This window comes from Vigna radiata, chromosome 8 (genome assembly GCF_000741045.1).
Source record: "Vigna radiata var. radiata cultivar VC1973A chromosome 8, Vradiata_ver6, whole genome shotgun sequence".
Classification (NCBI taxonomy): Eukaryota; Viridiplantae; Streptophyta; class Magnoliopsida; order Fabales; family Fabaceae; genus Vigna; species Vigna radiata.
The window spans coordinates 43,384,187-43,405,092 of record NC_028358.1 but is presented as its reverse complement, the minus strand read 5'-3'; the positions used below and the strand labels follow the sequence as shown (position 1 = coordinate 43,405,092).

General features: G+C 31.7%; 2 protein-coding genes and 1 pseudogene across 2 annotated transcripts; 2 read left to right on the top strand and 1 right to left on the bottom strand.

The window, feature by feature from the left end:
* Positions 1 to 38: 38 nt before the first annotated feature.
* Positions 39 to 5,329, bottom strand: LOC111242293 (annotated as a pseudogene).
* A 4,707-nt stretch (positions 5,330 to 10,036) lies between these two features.
* Positions 10,037 to 11,755, top strand: LOC106771384. Its single transcript, XM_014657355.2, has one exon. The coding sequence runs from the start codon at positions 10,832 to 10,834 to the stop codon at positions 11,618 to 11,620; it is 789 nt and encodes a 262-aa protein (XP_014512841.1). The 5' UTR covers positions 10,037 to 10,831; the 3' UTR covers positions 11,621 to 11,755.
* Positions 11,756 to 14,184: 2,429 nt separating this feature from the next.
* On the top strand, positions 14,185 to 15,199 carry LOC106770711 (protein LIFEGUARD 4-like). The gene is made up of 4 exons (XM_014656506.2): positions 14,185 to 14,457; positions 14,544 to 14,657; positions 14,749 to 14,906; positions 14,999 to 15,199. Exons 1-4 carry the CDS (start codon positions 14,211 to 14,213, stop codon positions 15,197 to 15,199), a joined length of 720 nt encoding a protein of 239 aa, XP_014511992.1. The 5' UTR covers positions 14,185 to 14,210.
* The last annotated feature ends 5,707 nt before the right edge of the window (positions 15,200 to 20,906 follow it).

The window sequence follows — 20,906 nt, the reverse complement described above, 5'->3', positions numbered from 1 at the left end:
TTATGTAAAATGCAACAACTTTATCACATATAACTATTAACTATCCATGATTGAATGTTGGTGCATGTAATACCTTTGTCATGCTTCAAAATATAAATTCACATTTTCTGCTAGTGATCGGGGAATTAAAACGATTTATAACAGTGAGAAAATAAAATATTTACAATTTGATGCTTTAATTGTTAAGGAGCATTGCTGTAATTCTTCTTTTGTTAAGCAAAATTTCACAAATTTTCTTATTGAAAGGATATAATTGAATACAAAGTTAAACCCAATGGAAAAATAGATTATGCCACCTAATATAAAATATTTGTATATGGTTATTCAATTATAGACTCTATATAAGTTTGTTTTGTATTAGAAAGTGTATTTTTTGAATGGATGAATATTGATTGGGTTTTTTTTTTTTTTTTTTTTTTAATGTTATCAATCTTTACGATGAAACTTTCGGCTTATCAACATAGTTAATTAAAATTTAACATGCATACAATTTTGTCAATCCACGCCTAATAACAAAACTAAACTTTGTAGCTTTAAAAAGTTACCTAAATTACCAAAATTAAGAAAGACGAAGAGCAATCAAATCAAGTTGTAGATATGATATTTGTGATACCTTGAATTTTTATTATGCATTAATTAGTATATAAGTTTAAATAATTTTTGTAATAAAGAATATATTATAAGATATTATTTTATCTTTATGGGTTGTTTTACAATTATCTACTCATCATCTACAGATCTTAAATGTTTATTAAGAAGGCTAACAAAACATGTAAGGGTTTTCTTCTGTTACTTATTCTTGCATTTGAACATGTTTTAAAGTTTTAAGATGTATTAAATGTTATTGACTTGGGATTGAATGTGTGTAGCTTATTTGGCAATGTCTTTGGAGCATGACAAAAATTCACAAGTCAAAATAGTCTTCATGTTTTTAGCACAAGTAGACCTAACAGAACTGACTGACTCTACAGTACTGAAATATGTCTTTTTTAGATAAGTTATTTGCACAAAGCAAATTTCAATACGTTCTTGAAAGAACAAAGAATTATATAAACCCTACAATCATAAAATAAATAATTATTAATGTTTGATGTGTTATAAAATGTTTTAAGTTTATTAAACAAAGTATAGTCATTGTTTGTTCGAGCAAAAGTTTATCACATGAAGTCTATTGCATTTGGTGAAGCATAATACAAATGACACTTTCATTTGTTTAACCACACAACTTGTGTTTGTTTGATTAAACTAGTTACTTTGCGCCTAACTTCATCTAAAACACATAAAATTACATTTTATACTCAGATATTTAATCATACCAAAAACAGTTGTTGGGCTTAAAACGAGGCCCAATGAACCAAACTAGCAAAAGAGGATAGTAAGACCCAACCCAATAATTTATGAACTATATTTATGCAGAACGCACCTGAGTAATTGTTCACTGGTTCTCTCTTGCAAGTTTCTGTCAGTTTTTGGGTGTTGATGTTGCGTTCTCCTATGGCACCCAGAGATCTGTGTTCGTGTCTTTCTCAGGTTCCTTCGGGGTATTCTGGACGATAATCTCAGCCAACACAGGTCTACTGTTGTCGTACGCTTTCATAAATTATTGGGTTGGGTCTTACTATCCTCTTTTGCTAGTTGGGCATTGCTTCCTGCACCTCTCCACTTGCTCCCTACACCTCCCCATTCCAATTTTACCTTTTGTTCTATATTTTCTATTCCTATTTTACCCTACACCACCAACGCCACCTCCATTTTCCATTTCCTTTTCCTTGTCTCCCAATCTCAAAACTTCATTCATATTTAGCGACATATCTTCTTGAGAATAAATTTCTGCCAGTAGATTCATTAAACTACAAACATAAAATTAACAAATTAATGCTAATAAAACATTGTAAAACAATGGTCTGGTCTCTCTATAATGTAAACCATAGTGCAAAACCTATGCATAGAAAAACTGCAGTAGCTTCAACAGTTTGTGTCTTGCATAGAAAAATTGACCACCTGTGCTGCATTCTAAATTTTCTCTTTCATATTCTCCTTTGGTTTCAGAATTCGAGTTTTGTATCTAGTCAACTTTTTTTCTCTACAAAAATGGCTAGACGACAATGATCATAATAATGTTACATTATTATGTTGCAGCAACCGCGTCGTGCACACTTCCATTGCGAATCCATGTCCACTTTCGAAGCGGGAAGTGTGTGGCTCAAAGGCCAGTGTCACAGCTTCATAGCATATATGTCATATGTGCTCAACTTGCTAAGAATGTGATTGATCCTTGCTCCTCTTAGAGAGATAGTGAATATGTCAGTCACCAGAGCTGACAAGCTTCCTTGACCATCCCTTTTGTCTTCATGACGCTTCTCAGTTCATCAACACAATCCCACCTGCCAATGGCTGCATAGAAGTTTGAAAGCAGAAGAAGAGCATATATACATACACATAAGTAACACACACATATATGAATCTTGAATCTCGTTCAAACTGAATGATGAAGGCCTGTCTTCTTCCTTCTGCTTACTGTTGAACCAATTGCGGAGCCTGTGATGATACTTTCTTGCTTTCTGATTCTCCACCTCCATGACAAGAAAGGAGGGTGCCCTCTCTCTGAGAAATCCCTCTTACATACAAATTCAGTTAAAAGATGACAACTTGATGTGATATGTGAAGAGTTATCGTGTTAATCACCCTTAGGACTAAACGAACAAAAGGAAGTGATGTGGCTTTCGAAGGGGTTAGTCTAGAGGTTAGATCGTTAAACACAAGAGAGGGAAACTAACAAAACACAGTTTTCAACATTTTCTACCTTGTTAAATCAATGACTCATACTTAAAAATGGCAGTGGCACCGAAAAGAAGAACAAATACAACATCACTCGTCGACATCCGTTTGGCTCTGAAACGGATGGGGAAATCCGTCGACGGATGACGACGTCCGTTTCAGATGCTTATCGTCTTCCCAAACGCACACGGTAGCGACACAACAAATGGACAATACCGCACCACCTGAAGCAAAGGTAAACTGTGGATGAAGGAGACAGAACAAAAATAAACTGTGAATGAAGAAGATGGAAAGAAGAGAGCACGAAAGTGATACGAAGAGGCGCATTAAAAAATGTTTTTGGAGAGGGGGGGTGGGCTGTGAAGAGAATAAGGGTAAATATTTAGGGTTTGGTAAATAATGTTAAAAATAAAAATGTAGAAAGGGTAAAAAAGTAAAAGAAAAGGATATTTTTGTAATTAGAAAAAAAATGAAAAAAATTGGGGAGGTAGCAGAAGCAAGTGAGGAGGTGGAGGGAATAACTCCCTTGCTAGTTTGGTTCATTGGGCCTCGTTTTAAGCCCAACAACGTTTTTTTTGGTATTTCTTTTAGCATGACCATATTGACCGAAGGGTAAAATGGGATATTTATGTTTAGACAGGTGCACGCAGAAAAATGGGGTTGAATTATGAAGTAGCCTAAGTTGTTCCAACTTTAACCCGAAAATGTTTCTCTTAGCCCAAATTCGAACCCACTATAGTACAAGCACAACGTTTCACAAAGTTCACGAAAGGGTGTAGCTCCCTTCACCTCTCCTTTTTCATCCTCCACCTCCCCAAGTTTCTACTTTTTTTATTTTATTACAAAAATATCTTTTTTCTTTTACTTTTTTAACCTTTTTGTTTCTTTTACTCTCTCCTCTCTCATAATCCCGCCTTCCAACTCTCCTTCTCATTAGATTCCTACCCCCCCCTCCACATCTGTTTCTCATCCAGCGACTCTTACTTTTTTTTTCTCGATATCTATTTGTTCTTCATTGTTTTCCCACAGTCCTACCCCCGTATTCCCGATGGCCAGCTTGATATAATGGTACATTGCAGCCAGATAATCTCGCTTCATACAACATTAAACCACCACCAACACCGCCTGTCGAATGTCATCAGGAAGAACCTTCTTCCTACAAAACTTGAACAGTGGATTCAAGTAACGCGCACACTGCTTAAACGTAGCAACCGTGGACTTCCCCTTAGTCGTGCCCTTCTCCGACTCAGGCTTCTCGTGCAACTCCCGCTTCCACTCGTTCAGGAGCTTCTTAAAAAAACCAGAAACTTATCCTCATCGCACAGCTCCTCAAAATTCGCCTTCATACAGTTCAAATTTTTATCGGTATCGGCACCGCTAGAGCCTCCCTCGCTCAAGTCGTCGTCACCACCTCCACCCTCTCGGTCCTCTGTGGCACTGTCGTCGGGCTTCTGGCGCTTCCTCTCGCTCATGATCCCGGTCTTCTGGCGCTTCTAGAGCTCAGCAATGTCGCGTAAGAAGTCGTTGGTCTGCCCCTCGGTCATGTCGTTATCCACCTCAAACACGCCAACCTTGAGAACGTGCTTCAGGCGGTCCAGCCTGGCATCATCGTCCTCCCCGAAGAGCGTGACTAGCTGCTTTAGGAAGCGGAGGCGCGCGGATGACCTTAGGTTTCGGGAGGACGAGGTTGTCGATGTTTTGTTCGTCAGTAAGGGAGGTGGAGGCGACAACGACGACAAATGAGGATGATGCGAAGGCGGTGTTGGAGGAGGTGGAGGCGGCGGTGGCGGGGTCGAAGGACGTTGCTTGGCGCTTTTGCGACTTTGCTTCCAATTCGCGCTTCTCTTGCTCGCAGAGTTTTTGGATTTCCTTCTGTTGGATCTCGGAGCGCTTGAAGAATCTCTTGCCGCAGGTGTCTTGCGCCAGAGATTGACGCTTCTTTAGAAGCTCTTGCTTCAGAAGTTCTATTAGGGTTTGCGACGCGGTGGTGAAGGATAAATCAGGAATTAAAAAGTAGAAAGAGGGATAAGAGTAACGGGGAGGTGGAGGGAGTAACACCCTAAAAATTATAGGCCGTCTTGACCAAATATACTATATATTATTACATATAGGAAAATATTTTTATTACATGTATGATTTTAAATTAACTTAAAATTACTTTTGATATCTTTGATTCTACAAATACAGAAGATATTTTATTAGTTACATTATAAGTTTGTGTAACGTAATAAAATTCTGTATAGTTTTAATTATTTTTAATTTGATCCTAATTTATAAGAGTAGAATATTTACATTACATACAAGAATATGTAAATAAAAAGTATGAAATTGATTTTATTTTATTTTTTTATAAATATTTAATTGTATCTACAAGTTTACAAGATTAGACAATTTTTATTTGTTACCAATACTAAAAATGTGACAACAATGTCTCATGTCTACTAACGGTAAATTTCTACATTTGTAGTTGTAACAAGTTTGCGTGATATTTTACATACATAATATAAAAAAAATAGTGAAAATTAAGGTTAAATGAAAATACTACCCCCATTTCGTTATAAATTTGTTTAGCAAAATTAATAGATAAATTTAGTTGATAAGTTGGCGTATTATAAATGAGAAACTAGTTATTTAATATAAAATAACATAAAAACATATAACTACAGAATACTTCAAGATTGTTAAGTAAAAATCTTCGTTTTACCCAAACTATTTTAGAAAGATGATAATTTTTTAAAATTAATTAAATAATTCAAATGATAAAACATCCATATTTTATCTCATTTTAATCACTTTTACTTTAATAATTTGGTCCTTATTAAATTATTACAAAAAAAATAATATACAGTAAAATAAGTCTATCATTGTCGTGATCAATTTCTTGATATGTAATATTGGAATAATAAAAAAATATTATAAATAATACCATAGCTAAAATAAACACTATAACACAAAAACTAATTAAAGAAAATAAATGAAATAAATAAAGAAGTCGCCTTTTTGAAAAAGAGTAAGAAGAAAAATCAATGAATATTTGAAAAATAGAAAGGGAATAAATATATAAAAAAGAAAAGTAGACGTTAGTGTTTACAAAAATCTACATCTGAAACTAGAGGCTGAATATATTACTTGAGGAAGAGTTTTCATATAGCTCCGAAAAGACGTACTGATATTTTTGCGCGATCAGGCGTTTAGCAAGAGAAAGCTGCGGTCTACGCAGTGAGCTACAAACAGTGATCTACGCATTGAATTCAGAATTGAGAATTGGGTCCATGTTATGTTACTCACATTTTCTAGCCATGTTCAGAAGCATAGAAATTGATGAGATGGAGATGCCAAATGCATCCAATCGAATAGCCACCAAGAATCATGATCTGATCGGGATGACCATTACCCACGTGCCAACACAGCAGGAATGATCCAACGCTGTCAAAGTACCACTCTGACACACATATGGGGATGCCCCCAAAATCTCACCACCCACCCTACAGATTCCCTTTCCACTTCCCAATTATTTTTATTCAGATATCTCCTATCACCCTCTTTCACTATCACACACCCCCAATCTATACCATCAACAATATCCAAACACTCAATACTAAAACNCTGTTTAATATGTGAAAATTATCACTATTATCAATACCGGCGGTTAAAGTTTCTTTTTTAAGAAATTAGTTTATATACAGGAGTAGATAGGTGTCATAATCTCTATCTCAAGTATCATAAGTCACAGTGTTACAAAAGTTGAAATTGGCAACGAGTAAAATGGGTTTGGGAAAGTCAAAAAAACAGAAGGTCATGCCGATGCTTCGCAATGTCAATTGTCTTCTTGGAAGGTCCTGCAAAAGGAAATTATTAGGTTCCATGGTAAAACGATTTGTCTCACTTAAAGTGAGTAAAGATAAGAGGTTAAACATGAACGAGGGAATATAAACAACATGGTAAAAATAAAAATAGTAAGTCTAATGCTATCTACTCCTCCAACAGGAATTTTGATAGAAAATTTGGGAGTAAAACATGTGTATTAGACATAGAAATATACGTATCATGCAGATTTTTATAACTACATATATGTGAAGTAGTAACATGTAAGTCAATGTTTAAGATATTATCTATAACAATGGCATATGAAAAAGAAGGATTCAAAAGTTTGGTATTGAGAGATTGAAGTAATTGTTGAGATTGTGCATGAGTCAATTGAGGAAAGGTTTAAAAGAACTACCTGTGTTATTAACTGCGTGTGTTGATTACTTGTTGAAGTAATTTGGGAGACAATTCACAAGTTTATAATATTTTTCATTAGTATTACCCATCCCATCGTGAATACATTTAGAACAATGTTTCTTTAAAGATTTAGTTTTATCAAATTGGGGATTTTGAGAAGAATACATTAAAAAAAAAGCTAAAGTTTCAATTGAAATAGAGGATTGATTCTCAATAATCTAACGTTTTTGAAGAATGAGAGAAAAAAACATTATCAGTTGATAAAAAAGAAAAAAAAAACGTAGTCGCGAACATGGAAAAATAAAACCATGTAATTCCAAAGACAAAACATATTCAAAATTCGTTTTATTGTTGGTTTTATTGTTGAAGTTGTTGGAGGACACCACAAGAACAACTGAAAGTAAGGTTTGTAGTTGGAAAGTTTTTCCTGCACATATTTGAATTTTTGTGTAATAAGTACTAACATGGTCTGATTCTTACTATAAAGACATGAATTGGTGTCTGAGTTGAAAAATCTAAAAGCAATTTTTACAAGAGAAACAAGTCCTAAGATCTTCCTAAATCCTGTGAACAACGGTGACGAACAAAATATTGGTGACGATTTCTTTGGATATCGAACTATGGAGCCTAGAAATGACGACACTATAGGTCCTAAACCAAGCAATAAAGGAAGGATAAGTTGTTGGTGGTCGGGGAATAGATCCATCAATTAGAGATAGTTTGTTCTTGGCAGAAAGGACAACACGCATTGCACGAATCTAGGCTGTAAAACTCGTGTGATCAAGTTAGGACCATCAAAATGATGGAGAAAGAGGGGGGTGATTGGGATTTTGATAGGGTTCTTTAATTGTGGAAGTGGTGTTTGCGTGGTATTTGAAAAGGTGGAAGCTGTGATTAAGAAGAAATGAGAAAGAAGCTAAAAAGGATTAAAGAAATGTGAACCAACCTTACTATTAAGAAGTAAACTTTATTCAATCCTACTACAAAACTGACTTATGAAATAAGATTTGTATTTATACATATATTTTAAATTAGTTTCATCTATAGCCGATGTGAGACTTTAAATACCATTCTCCATACAAAACTAAATATTAATAAATGATATGATAATATATGGAACAAATATAACAAATATAATTAGTATAGATTTTAACCCATAATTCTAATAGCATAGTAACAGAAAAGAAAAGGAAAGAAACATATTTTTTTATTAATGAAAAAATGATAAGAAAGGTCACACATTTTAAAAATAGAGAGAAAGCTAAAATAAAGACCACAAAATGAAAACTAACTAAAGAAAATAATGAAACTAAATAGAACGTAAACGTAACAGAATAGTTACAACAGCCTATCTAATATTTAGTTCAATAATTAAGAAATGATAAGAATCTCATATTGCTTAACTTCATCTACATGAATGCCAATGCCATCAACATCTCATATATTTATCCGAATATGCTGCTATACTAGAGATACAGAACAAGTGAATAATTGCAGCCATGCCATCCAATTTTTACTCTCTTACCACTCAGAAAATGAATAATGTACAATTTGTCCATATCCCTCCTTGGCCAAAACATCTCAACAATAGTTAAGTACCGAAGAAGATAACATGATTTGCATAAGTAGAAGGAGAATGTCCATTTCTATGCTGCCAAATTTCAGTTGACCTCCTCCACAAAGGTTAAAAGGTGAAAAAGCAACCTAAAATTCCGGGGTTTGTGTGCTTGGAATGTTCACACTATAATCAAGTGACTCTATCGATGTCCTTTTGCTGATGCATATGGTTTGTTCACACCGCCTATGTATGCCATAATATTGTGTGTGGAATTTGAAAAAGGTTCATCTTCTTCTTCAGGAGAAGAAGAAGAAGCATTCTGTTATCACCGTAATAATGTTCATGATGTTTACATTGCTTGAACAAGTACTAAAGGTGTGGTACCAGTATTCCTCTGATAGTGCCTAGTCATTGCAACAATAATTTCCTACGAACCAGGATCATTTTTTTGCTATGCCCGTTCTCCTAAAAGGGACCCTACATCGCGTGCCACATAATGCTAACTCAGCACCTAATGTTTCCACCACTTAGGACAACATTAATGCTTCTAACCCATGCACCCAAACGTTGAAATTGTTCTAACAACCAGGGCTGTTTTTAAATACCCCTTCAGTTCATAACAACTACCGTGTTTGAAATTCTTCTCACAATGAGTAAAACATAAGGATCCACGAAATTAACACACGATGTTTACAGAAACACTGGATCCAAAAGCGAGGCATAAGAAACTTGTGCAAACATGATTAAGATTAACATTAAATTAATGTTGGCGTGATCATTGATACGTACTTGGGAAGACAATAAAAGTCAATAGATTTTTTCATCACTTTATTTTTTATTAGGATAACAGGCTAAACAAGGAATTGAGATGGTGAGATTTTAAGAACATTAGTAGAGAACATGTTAATGAAAATGAAACTATGTTCTTTTAAAATTAGAAATAGTAACTTATTCAACCTTTTCTCAGAAAACTTATTACAACAATGAAAACCTTATTCTTGTTGACGTCAAATCTGGTTTGGAGCTTCTTTAGCGATAACTGTTTAAAAATAAGCATAGTAAGTTATATAATTACTCGTTAAAAAAATATATATATAAGAAATTGTTTAAGAAAATGAGACACGGCTAGGCACACAATAAACGGTTAATTATTATGATTTACAGTCATTTCGAGAGTCAGATAGAAGTAAAAAAAAATGTGCTATTTATTCCATCATTTTATAAAATACTTTTTTAGCGTTCTTTAACATTCTTTTTGGAAACTAATAAATTCAATAAATTTTATGAATTTTAATTAAAAAAACTATAAGATTTATTGTTGTTTTTATTTCTGCATCATGATGAATAACAGCAGAAGAATAATTAACATAAAAAAGCATTATTTCTCGTTTTTATCTTCCTTTATTGTACTGTTGATTAGATCTCATATTTGTCTTCCTCCTGTTAACAGCATATCTGAAATTAAAATATCACATATATAATATATTGCGGTTTGTACTGATAAGCTACATCATTTTTTGTTGTTCTTAACTTTTCAAGTGATTGTTTTATTCTTTTTTAAGCAAAGATTCCACTTTGCAAGTAATGATCTTGGTGACAAAGTTATTCTCAACAGTGAAACACTAACATAAACATTAATCATGGTAGAACATATTATCTTAGCACCTCAAAATACTCTTCCCTTCCATTATTCACACAATAAATCTCGTGGTGCATATCAACTCTCTATCTCTCTCTCTCTCTCACTCTCTCATGACACGATGCTGATTTCTAAAGTTTCTTTGGAAACCCCCATAAAGAGTTATCCTTTTATAGCCTTTCGGTGATTAGTTTCACTTCTTTTCCTCTCTTTGCTCTGCTTTCCCTTTACCCTTCCCTAAACATATATCTTAAAGAAAAGGATCTCACGCAATACACCACCACAATGCTAAATTTAATCTCCCTCACCCTGCATAATTGTTCCTTCAGTTTCGGAGGACTCACCTAGCTCTCTCACACACACACCCTACACCATACAACAACGCACGACCAAAAGCTAAAGCTGCAATTTCTGACTTCTCAACCCCAAAATTCCCACACTTGTGTCTATTTCTCTCTCTCTCTCTCTCTCTTTCCCTCGCTTTGACTCCAAACCCATCACCGTTTCAACCAATCCTCTCACCCACTGCATAAATTTCGAAACTTTTTCGCGGCTTCGCCAACATTTCGAGACAACATCATTTCCTCTCTCTGTTCCCCAGAGACAGAGCTCCCTGTTCCGAACAAATCCACATGGCAATAGAAGTGTGCTCCGAGATATCCAGCACGGGAATCAGCCCTCGAATCTCCTTCTCCCACGATCTGAAGAACACGGAAGATGCATCCGTTCGTGTCGAAGATCGCCACCGTGGATCAGAGCTGTGCCTCTTGGACTCGAGCTCTGACTTCGTCTTCTGCATCACCAATGGCTTACCTCAACATCTCTCTTCCGCCGATGAACTCTTCTCTAATGGCAAGATTGTCCCGGCGGAGATCAAAAGCGTTCCCAAAAAACCTTCACATCCTCCTCGATCTCAACCTGCTACCACGGAAAAGATTCAAAGAAAGAGGCTCAAGGAGTTCTTGTCTGCTTCCTCTGACGAAGCAGAGAACGAAGAAGAAAAACCATCATCCAAGTATTTCTGGCAATTCAAGCGCAGTAGCAGTTTGAATTTCGATACCACCCGTGGTAATGGTTTGATTCGCTCGCTTCAGTTCTTGTCACGAAGCCACTCAACCGGTTCGGCCCTGAATCCAAAGCAAACAGAGGTTCCAAGGGAAAGTCACAAGCAGAAGCTGCAGAAACAATCCTCTGTTTCAAGCAGAAGGTCATCGTCTTCCTCTTCGAGTTCAAGTACATATTACTTTTATAGTTCGTCTCAAAAAGCTTCGTTAAAGAAAAACGGTGGATATTCGGGTAATGGTGTTAGAATAAGTCCTGTTTTGAATCTACCACAAGCATATATTCCGAAAGCCACTGCCAGATTTTTTGGATTTGGTTCCCTATTCTGTAATGGAAAGATTAAAAGAAAGAAGAAATAGGGCATTCACAGGTTTTATCTTTTTGTTCATTTTAAACGAGTAAATAGTATATGTATGGAGAGTAAAGAAATGTTCTCACACTCTTACTCAATTAAGAATTCTCAATAAGTTTACCAAATTCTAGAATTAATACTACCCAAAGTGTTACATTGATTATAAATCTTTGGTAGTAAACTGATAATGATGAAATCCGTGAGAGGGCTACGGTGATGTCTGTGATTTTGGTTGATGTGAATCTAACTGTATATTAATGGAAGAAAATAATTAAGAAGTGCAGTTAATCGTAATGTTGAAGGGTGAAAAGTACAGTTGAGAGATGGAAATGGACAAAAATAATTCATGCATATCAGTATGTTTAGGGCGAAGGAGACAAATAAACAAGGAATCCTTCTTTGGTGACCTCTCTCCCATGCTCTTTCCCCCTTGTATCCTTTTTAAAATTTTCTGCTCATAACTACATGTGACTGCCTTTTGTTCACTTCAACACTCCATTTTTCTTTTTGTATGCTCAAAAATATTCCCAACCAACTGTTCTATGGGACCCTCTAATTTTGTTCTTTTTGTTTTATTGTGCCAGCATCTCAAAGCAGTTCAGTCAAAAAGAACAGGTTAGAAAAAAGAAATCGTTGATTAAAATACCACCCTCTCTATTCATATTCATCTACGTAAGTCTTCGCCATTCTTGAATTCGCTGTCTTAATTTAACCAATTAATGTGACTTCACAGAATATCGTAAAGTTCTATGTTTTTTGTTTCCGAGATGGCCCATTCTTTGAATACACAAGCCATCAATGAATTACTTTATACAACTCTACACTATTTAAATGTCTTATGTCCTTTTTCTTTGCTTGGGAGTGGGGTCCGTGATTTAACTTCCCTCACCTCCCTTTATTCAGAATTTTCATTTCTAAAACTTCAAATTTCAAACAGAGTCAGGAGCACAAGACATAGATAAGAACCAAATAATAACATCAATGCAGTATGCACAAGACATAGAAAAAATGCCATGGATTATAGGATATAAAAGGACCAGAAAAACTACAAAACTCAGTTGTTTTGTTCTCTGTTTTCAAATTTCAAGCCCGACTACTCTTACAACTATTCAACGTTATTTTAAGCTGGTGTCTTTCCATTGACCATGTGGGTTATCACACGTCTTTCTAAAATTGGGCCTTCTTATATTCTGCTTCAGGATATTATGTTTGGTTCTTCCATGATCATGATTGGGTTTCCCTTCAAAATTTTACTATTAATGTAAACAAGTTGAAAAAAAAAACGATTTTTACAACTCTTTGAAAAGCTTTCTACGAGTTCTCAATATTCAGTATGAATTGGAGATCTAATATTTCTAGAAACTATTTTCTGTATTTCAAAGTCTAAAAAATAAATACACGATGGCGTTAACATTCACTAAGATGATGACAACAGTTTGATTGAGTATTCAAACCCTATACCATTGTATGAACCTGCTTTTGTTTACTTAAAAAATCACTTATATAATTTAATTCATTTATTTTAAAAAAATACTTGTAACAATGACTAAAAATAAACTTACTCTAGAACAAATTCTAACAAGACATATTTGCTCTTTTCTCCACCAGGACCTTATAGTGGGTTTGATATGCAAAAGGATTTTCAGAAATTTAATGAGAAAATAGAGAACAAAATATTCTAGAGAAATGATGGTTTTTTTAAATAAATTTTAAATAAAAAATTGGTTTTTATTTATAAGCTTTATAACCAAACAATAAAATATTTATGCTTTATATCAATTATACAACTTCTACTCTTAAACTATAAACTAGGTCCTTACAAAAATCATTTTGAAAAAACAACAATTTAAATAATTTATAAGACCTGCCTTATCTATAAGCCTATAAAATATCTTCTTTTAAAAATATGGATTTGAGTTTAAAATATAATTTAAGTATTTAGATTTGGATCTGTTCAAACTATTTTTTTAAAAAGAATATTTGGTTTATATTTAATTATAACTCAATCATTTAGATTTTTAAATATTTAATTGATCTCTTTGGCTAATTTATTAAATTATAAATGTGTTACTAAATTATATGTATATATATCAGCGACTGGGAATTCAAATTTGGTGAGTTTAAAATGAAGTAATTAATAGATAAACACAGCTTATAATAAAATATTCTAAGAATACATGGAAAGAGAGAGAAAGAAAAATGAAAATAACAGCAATAAAACTTACTCGAAGTACTAAATTGTGAATTTAATATTTGATTTAAACATGTGGTGTATATTTTAGGGGGGCAGTGTCCAAATTTGCCATGTGCGTAAATTTGTCATGTATATTTTAGTTTACAGAATTATTTTTAATGGCAATGGTCGTTAATTAATAGTATATGGATGTATAAATGGTTCGAAGACAGCGAGGAAGAGTTATAAAGCACACCAAAATTAAGCCACGCGAATTCTATATATGTGCATGCGTTGCAATGGTTGCTTGGGTTTAAACCAAAAATAAGGAAGCCATTGAAATCTGCATAATAAACCCATTAAGAATTTCTTGAAAAGACAAAAGAGATAAGAAAAGGAAAAGGTTCTTCCGATCTCATCAGAAATGGGTAAAGGTGACATTGAATCCGGTTTCTCCGGACAAAGCAACAGCCTCTACCCATACATGATAGAATCACCAGAGCTACGATGGGGATTCATTCGAAAGGTTTACATCATTATTTCTGTTCAGCTGCTTTTCACAGCTGCCTTTTCCTCCATCTTCATCTTCTTCACACCCGCAAGAAATTTCGCTCTCTATAATAACTATGCTCCCTTCCTTTTCTTTGGAGCCGCCATCTTCTCCATCATAAGTAATTAACCTCCCTCCTCTTATCATGGCTTTTAGCTGTTGTTAATTGCTTCTTCTTAATTATCTCTGTTTTGCATGTGCATGCAGTTTTGTTTGTGTTGAGCAAATATTATAATAAACACCCCGTCAACCTCCTTCTTCTCGGTCTCTATACCCTCGGCATGTCTGTCGCAGTTGGTTACGCTTGTGCTTTTGTCGACGGTATCCTTTCTAAACTTCTTTCTATGCCTTTATCATCTTACGAGCTTGCTGAAGACACAAAAAATTTGACAGCTGAATGTTTGTGAAACAGCAATGATCGTTATGGAGGCTGCATTACTAACAGGTGTGGTAACTGGGAGCTTGACGATCTACACATTTTGGGCTGTTAAAAGAGGCAGCGATTTCAGTTTCCTGGGCCCGTTCCTCTTTGCTTCCCTTATGGTCATGTTATTGTTCTCAATCATTCAGGTAAACATTAATTTTCATCACCAACAACACTGTTATTTGTTTTTGTTTTTGTTTGCTCTTACACAATGATCTCGTTTTGTTGGTTATTACAGGTGTTTTTCCCGTTAGGACCAACTGGGCGTATGGTCATTGCTGGGATTGGTGCACTGATAATGTGTGGTTTCATCGTATACGACACTGATGATCTCATCAAAAGATATACCTACGACGATTACATCTGGGCTGCTATTGCCATATATGGCGACATCATCAACCTCTTCATATATCTGCTTTCGATTTTGAACGACCTTTAAGGTTTTAGCCAGTGTCTCAACTAGGGTTACTATACTACTCCACGTCCTTACCCCAATTACGAGATGTGAAACATACATTAAAAGGTTATTTATTTTGGGAAAATAAAATTTTAACACCATTTTTTGACACCATTTTGAATTGCACACGTGTCAAAATGTGGTTGGACGATTTCAAATTAAAAAAACAAACTTTGGTTTTTTTCTTCCAAACATACTCCTGTCTTAACTTTTTTAATTTGAAATCTTCCAATCACATTTTGACACGTGTGCAGTATCAAAAAATGGTGTTAAAATATCATTTTCTTTTATTTTGTCTGAACTTTTGTAATCAAACAATTCTCGATTACTCAAGTTGAGAAAATACTACCTGATGAAAATTTGAATTTATATACATATGCTTGAATCACTTTTTAAAAAGTTAATTGTGAGTTTTGTTTATTGTATTGGATTCTTTTAGATATAATTAGTTTTTAAAATATTGTGAATTAATTTTTATTAGTTTTAATCGCATCTGGAGTCTTTTAAAATAAGCGAAGAAGAAAACAAATTGTCTGAGGGAAAAAGAAAAGGTCTTCTGGGTTATTCAACCATAATCCATTTTTTCTAGTGGGAAATTTAGGAAAAGCCCATATATAAAACTATGATTATTGTCGCATGTATAATGTAACGTTCGAAAGTAATTTTATGATGTGCAGCGTGATATTAAACCACGTATATACTGAGAATTTCTATCAATCAGTTCTCAATTTTATTCTTAATAATATTTTTAAATTATAATTCAAAATTGTCTAGAGTATTGATGAAAAAAAGTTAGATTAAAATATAATGGAGGAAAAAAAGGGAGTCGTAAATAAACTCACAAATAAAGAGGCTTGTAAATAGATTACAGAAGAACTGCTAAAAGGAAACAAAAAATAACTAATATAAGAAAATAAACAATAGATAAAAAAAAAGGAACGACTCATATTTGTGTCACTAAATTATAAATATTTAAAATATTAAATTCACAATAAACAATTTTCTTTCAATATAATATTTTTCAAGTATACGTTTTCTTAATCTTAAATTCCCATTTGTATGTTTACAGACTAGTTTTATTTTTCAAAACATTATTTGATTTTAACTCCAGTATCCAATTGATATCTCTTACAAGATATTAAAGATATAATTTTCAAAAATCTTACACCGATTTTTTTAAGGATGTAATTTGATTTCATAAAAATCCAATCCAAAGATGACTTATATTTTCGAAGTTTGGGCCTTTTGCATAAACTCTTCTAAAGCAATTAAAAATTGATAAATTATTTATTTATAACTTCAACATAACTTAAATATGGAAATATCATGCAAACAATATAACTTTTTTCTTTAACTAACGATCTATATGGGTTTTTCAAGTGTATTAAAATATACAAATTACATATTATTTATTTACTTATATTTTCAATATATATTTATATTTTTTTAATTCAAATATTTAAAATAAAACAAATAAAGATGAAAGATATTCTAGTGTCATTCAAGTCTACTACAATAAAATACCATATTTCATATGAAATTTCATGAATGAAAAAATTGGTGGATAAAATAGTAATTATTAACAAATTTTACTAATATAACAAAAATTGTTGACAATTTTATCAGTGGATTTTACTAATAAATTTTATAATTTTAATATATGTGGGTATTGGTTCCTTCTATAAAATCTTTTTGTAATTCAAATGTTTTATTACAAATAGATATTTCCATCAATATTCGTCGATAATTTATTAATAATAATTTTTTGATCTGTTAGTAATTTGTTTTTTTAAAAAAAATCGTAAATAATTGTATTTTTCAAATAAAAATAGGTGTAAATATTTTAACGAAATATAACAAAATATTAATTATAAATTAAAGAGAAATGAATAAAAAGAAAAGGAAAAACAAGCACAATGACTTTTTAATTGTTATCATTATTCTTTCATTTGTCAAGTATAAGAAAAATAATATAAAAAGAAAAATGAAGGTAAAAGACAAAGATTAATAGATAAAATAATATCATAAAAATAGAAATGGGTCGATTAATTAAAAAAAAAAACTCAACGTTTTTATATTACCTGGTTTTAAAAATAAATAGATGTTATTTTTAATAGTTGGTTGATTTGGTTTGAAAAACACTTAATATATTTTTGGATGAAATTGTTTGAATCAATGTATAAAAAAGCTTAATGTGTTTTGGACGTGAAAAAAGAAAACTAATTCAAATAACTTTAGCTTAGGTGTAAGGTAGATTTGGACGTAATGAATTTTTTATAAAGTGTGATGGGAGACGTTGTATGCCATAGATAAATATAATAATGGAGGCATTCCATAACTGTAAATACTTCTATTAATATGAGTTTTAAATTACTCTATTGTAGATTGTCTAATAAACTAATTTTCCATTGTAGGTAATCTAATAAATTAGTTAATTGTCATTATATTCTTCTAAGTAACTAAATAACTTATAATTATTTTGTAATACTATATAGTTTATAGTGAATGAGTGATTGTGAATAAATCCTAAAATACAACAAATTTCTATAAAACTAATTTTTTAATAGATAAGTGGTTAATCATATCTATATTGTGTTGAATATTATTTGCTCATGTTTTTTTATTAATACGTTGACGATTAGTATTACAATATTTCTCTGGTTGTTTGACTCGTTTTGGTAGGCCAATGACACGTTGATTTAACTTATTTAAACTCTAAACCGAAATGAACTTGTGATGGTGCTACATGATCAATTTATCCACTTAAATTAATTTTACAAAATAAAAAATTAAACTTTGTTTTTAATTTTTTATAAGTTGATTCGTTGCCAAGTCAATAAACCTCTTTATATTTATAGTTTTTATCGGCGTTTGAGCCACAGAATTCTCTTTTATTAAACTCTCAATATTTATTGTATATGGGCAGAAAATCAATATCATATATATAAAATTCTATGAAACATATGCGGATGTGAATAAATTTTATAGAAAATAGTATTTTTTTTATATATAAATATAGTCAACCAAGTCTTAAAGTTTCATCTCTGAGAACATAATTCTATGGAAATATAATAGAGTATGAGTGATAATTGTTTTTATAGAATTTATTAATCATAAAAAATTCTTTTAAACAGAGATGGTCAAATATGGTTTCTTTCTTTGTAAACTTAGTCAGAAAATGGATATATTTCACAGAGTATTTGTCCTGTTATGCTTGGTCCTGGTCAAACACTTTTATTCAAAATAAATGAAAATTGCAATTATTAACTCACTATGGTTTCGTTGACTCTTCTTAGTGTATGAGATATTTAAATAAGTTATCCGTTGCGAAGAACGGTAAAAGGCATTATATTAATAAATAATTATATAATGCGTCTCGGTATATCTAATAAACTTATAATACTTAGTAATCGATGTCACGAATGATTTAAATATATTATTTTTTAATTTTAAAATATTTTAAAACGGATAATACTTTAATGTTATCAGTACTAAATTTCTTATAAGTTAAGATCAAAAGGTAGATTTTTCAAATTTCTGAAAAGTCTTTTAAGAATAACACTATTATATAAATTTTGAAGCCTAAGATAAGTTTTAAGCTTTATAACATACCAATCTTAATAGACTTTAGATCAAAATGTAATCGATTAATGCACAATAATTACCATATGATAGTTATTTTTGGTCAGATCAAATCAACAAAATGGCTAACAAATTTATTCTTTTTAATGTTCAGCTTATTTTCCATTTACAGGTTGATTAAGTGCAAGGCTCTGCATATAGTGTGATCTGTATTTGAAAAGGATTATGGATGGTTCGGTTATAAAATAAAATATATGGAGATGGATGACTTACAACCACGGTAAGGAAACATTATGATGATGATACATACCATTTGCTTTATTATATATATATATATATATATATATATATATATATATATATATATATATATATATATATATATATATATATATATATATATATATATGTGACTAATATCGTCAGTTTGAGATTACTAATTGCTTAAAGAGAACGAGTTAAAAAAATTACAAAAAATTTAAAATATTGCTATCTCAACCTTTCACTTATTTGATGTTTCATGTTTAATTTTGGAAAATACAACAATGTACAAGTTTTTGACTTGCAGTTTTTTGAATTACATGCATGTAAGATATTATATCGTATGGACTCGACAATCTTACGTTATATTTCACACCAATCAAACCAGACGGTTTTGGAGAAGAAGAAAGCTAAAACAGCGAGGGAATGGTTGAACCAACAGATAATATCGAACGACTATCATTAGAGACATTCGGCCTTATTCAATAAACAAGTTTTCTTTACAAGGATTAAGATAAATGGTAATTAGGAGTATTGGACTGAAATTGGATCAGAATTAAAATTTCACTAATCTCAAATCCATATAAAAAACTATAAATACAGGTAAAAAAAGACCTAGGTGATTATGCACTTAATACCATTACATTGAATTTGTAGTATGGACGATTTGTTGACTGTAACATCAATAACCTTTGTTAAATACACCTACCAACGGTGAAGCATACACGAAGGCTGGATTAGATAGCTTCAGAAGTGACCCCACTTCACATCTAAAACAAATATTGCGAGACCTCTTATTATTTTCCTTGGATACCTAATTTGAGCACATATTACTTAATTATATAATTATAAGATTTTCAAATTGTTTGTTCTATTTTTTTTTTACACGAGTTATTTAAAAATGATGGAAGTATTTTTGTAACTTATATTAAATCATTTGAGTATAACATTACAAATATAGATACTCGTTCTCACTACAAATTTTACAGAAATACGAGATCTAACCCTTATAATATTTAAGTGTTTAGTATAAATTTTTATTTATCATATTACAATCAATTTTAACACTATACCATGTGACTATCTGGTTAGTCATAGACCAAATTATCAACTATTAAGAAGATGCACAAGTAAATATTTGACCATACGGTCAAAAAGTCTAAACGTCCGATTATGGTCAAGATAATTAATTATGATGCTAAATAATTTATAAAAATAAAAGTGTTATATAATTAGAATATTATTATTCAAAAAATCAATCCAGAACATATTTACTATGTTATTAATATTTGAATTGTTAAATGTAGAACTAACTTTAACATAAAGTATTTTTTACATATAAAGTATTTTTTTCAGATACTTGAACCATTACAATAAAACTTGTAGTAGAAGACAATTTTTAGATCTCGTTAGTTAGACATTAATCATAACTCTACATCCCAAAACAACTACAAAATCATACAATCTTAAAAATTTAATGAAAATAAATAAAATAAATAAGTCGAATAGAAAAATCTATATTCAGATTAGTCTAAACAAATATCTCAAATTACAAAACCAAATTAAATATAAAAAATTGTATAAGAACTACATTTGTTTATTTTAAATTTAACCTGAAAATGAACTATATATACCAAGAGTTATTCCATAAAAGTAATTTAGTTGTAATTTAGTTTTAAGATTTGGATATTTTTAAAATTGAGTTTTTATTATTATTATTTTTACTATTAGTTTCTAAAAAATTATGTACTTGTTGAGTTTCTATCTTTTATTTTTTTTGTTAAGTTAATAACGTGATTGTTATCTTACTATATTATTTTTCATGATTGTCCCTGCGTCTTAGAAG

Coding starts and splice junctions, on each gene's coding strand:
- LOC106770711 (XM_014656506.2), top strand. CDS start 14,211: ATGGGTAAAGGTGACATTGAATCCGGTTTCTCCGGACAAAGCAACAGC. Junction 14,458..14,543: donor CGCCATCTTCTCCATCATAA/GTAATTAACCTC, acceptor ATGTGCATGCAG/TTTTGTTTGTGTTGAGCAAA. Junction 14,658..14,748: donor CGCTTGTGCTTTTGTCGACG/GTATCCTTTCTA, acceptor TTTGTGAAACAG/CAATGATCGTTATGGAGGCT.
- LOC106771384 (XM_014657355.2), top strand. CDS start 10,832: ATGGCAATAGAAGTGTGCTCCGAGATATCCAGCACGGGAATCAGCCCT.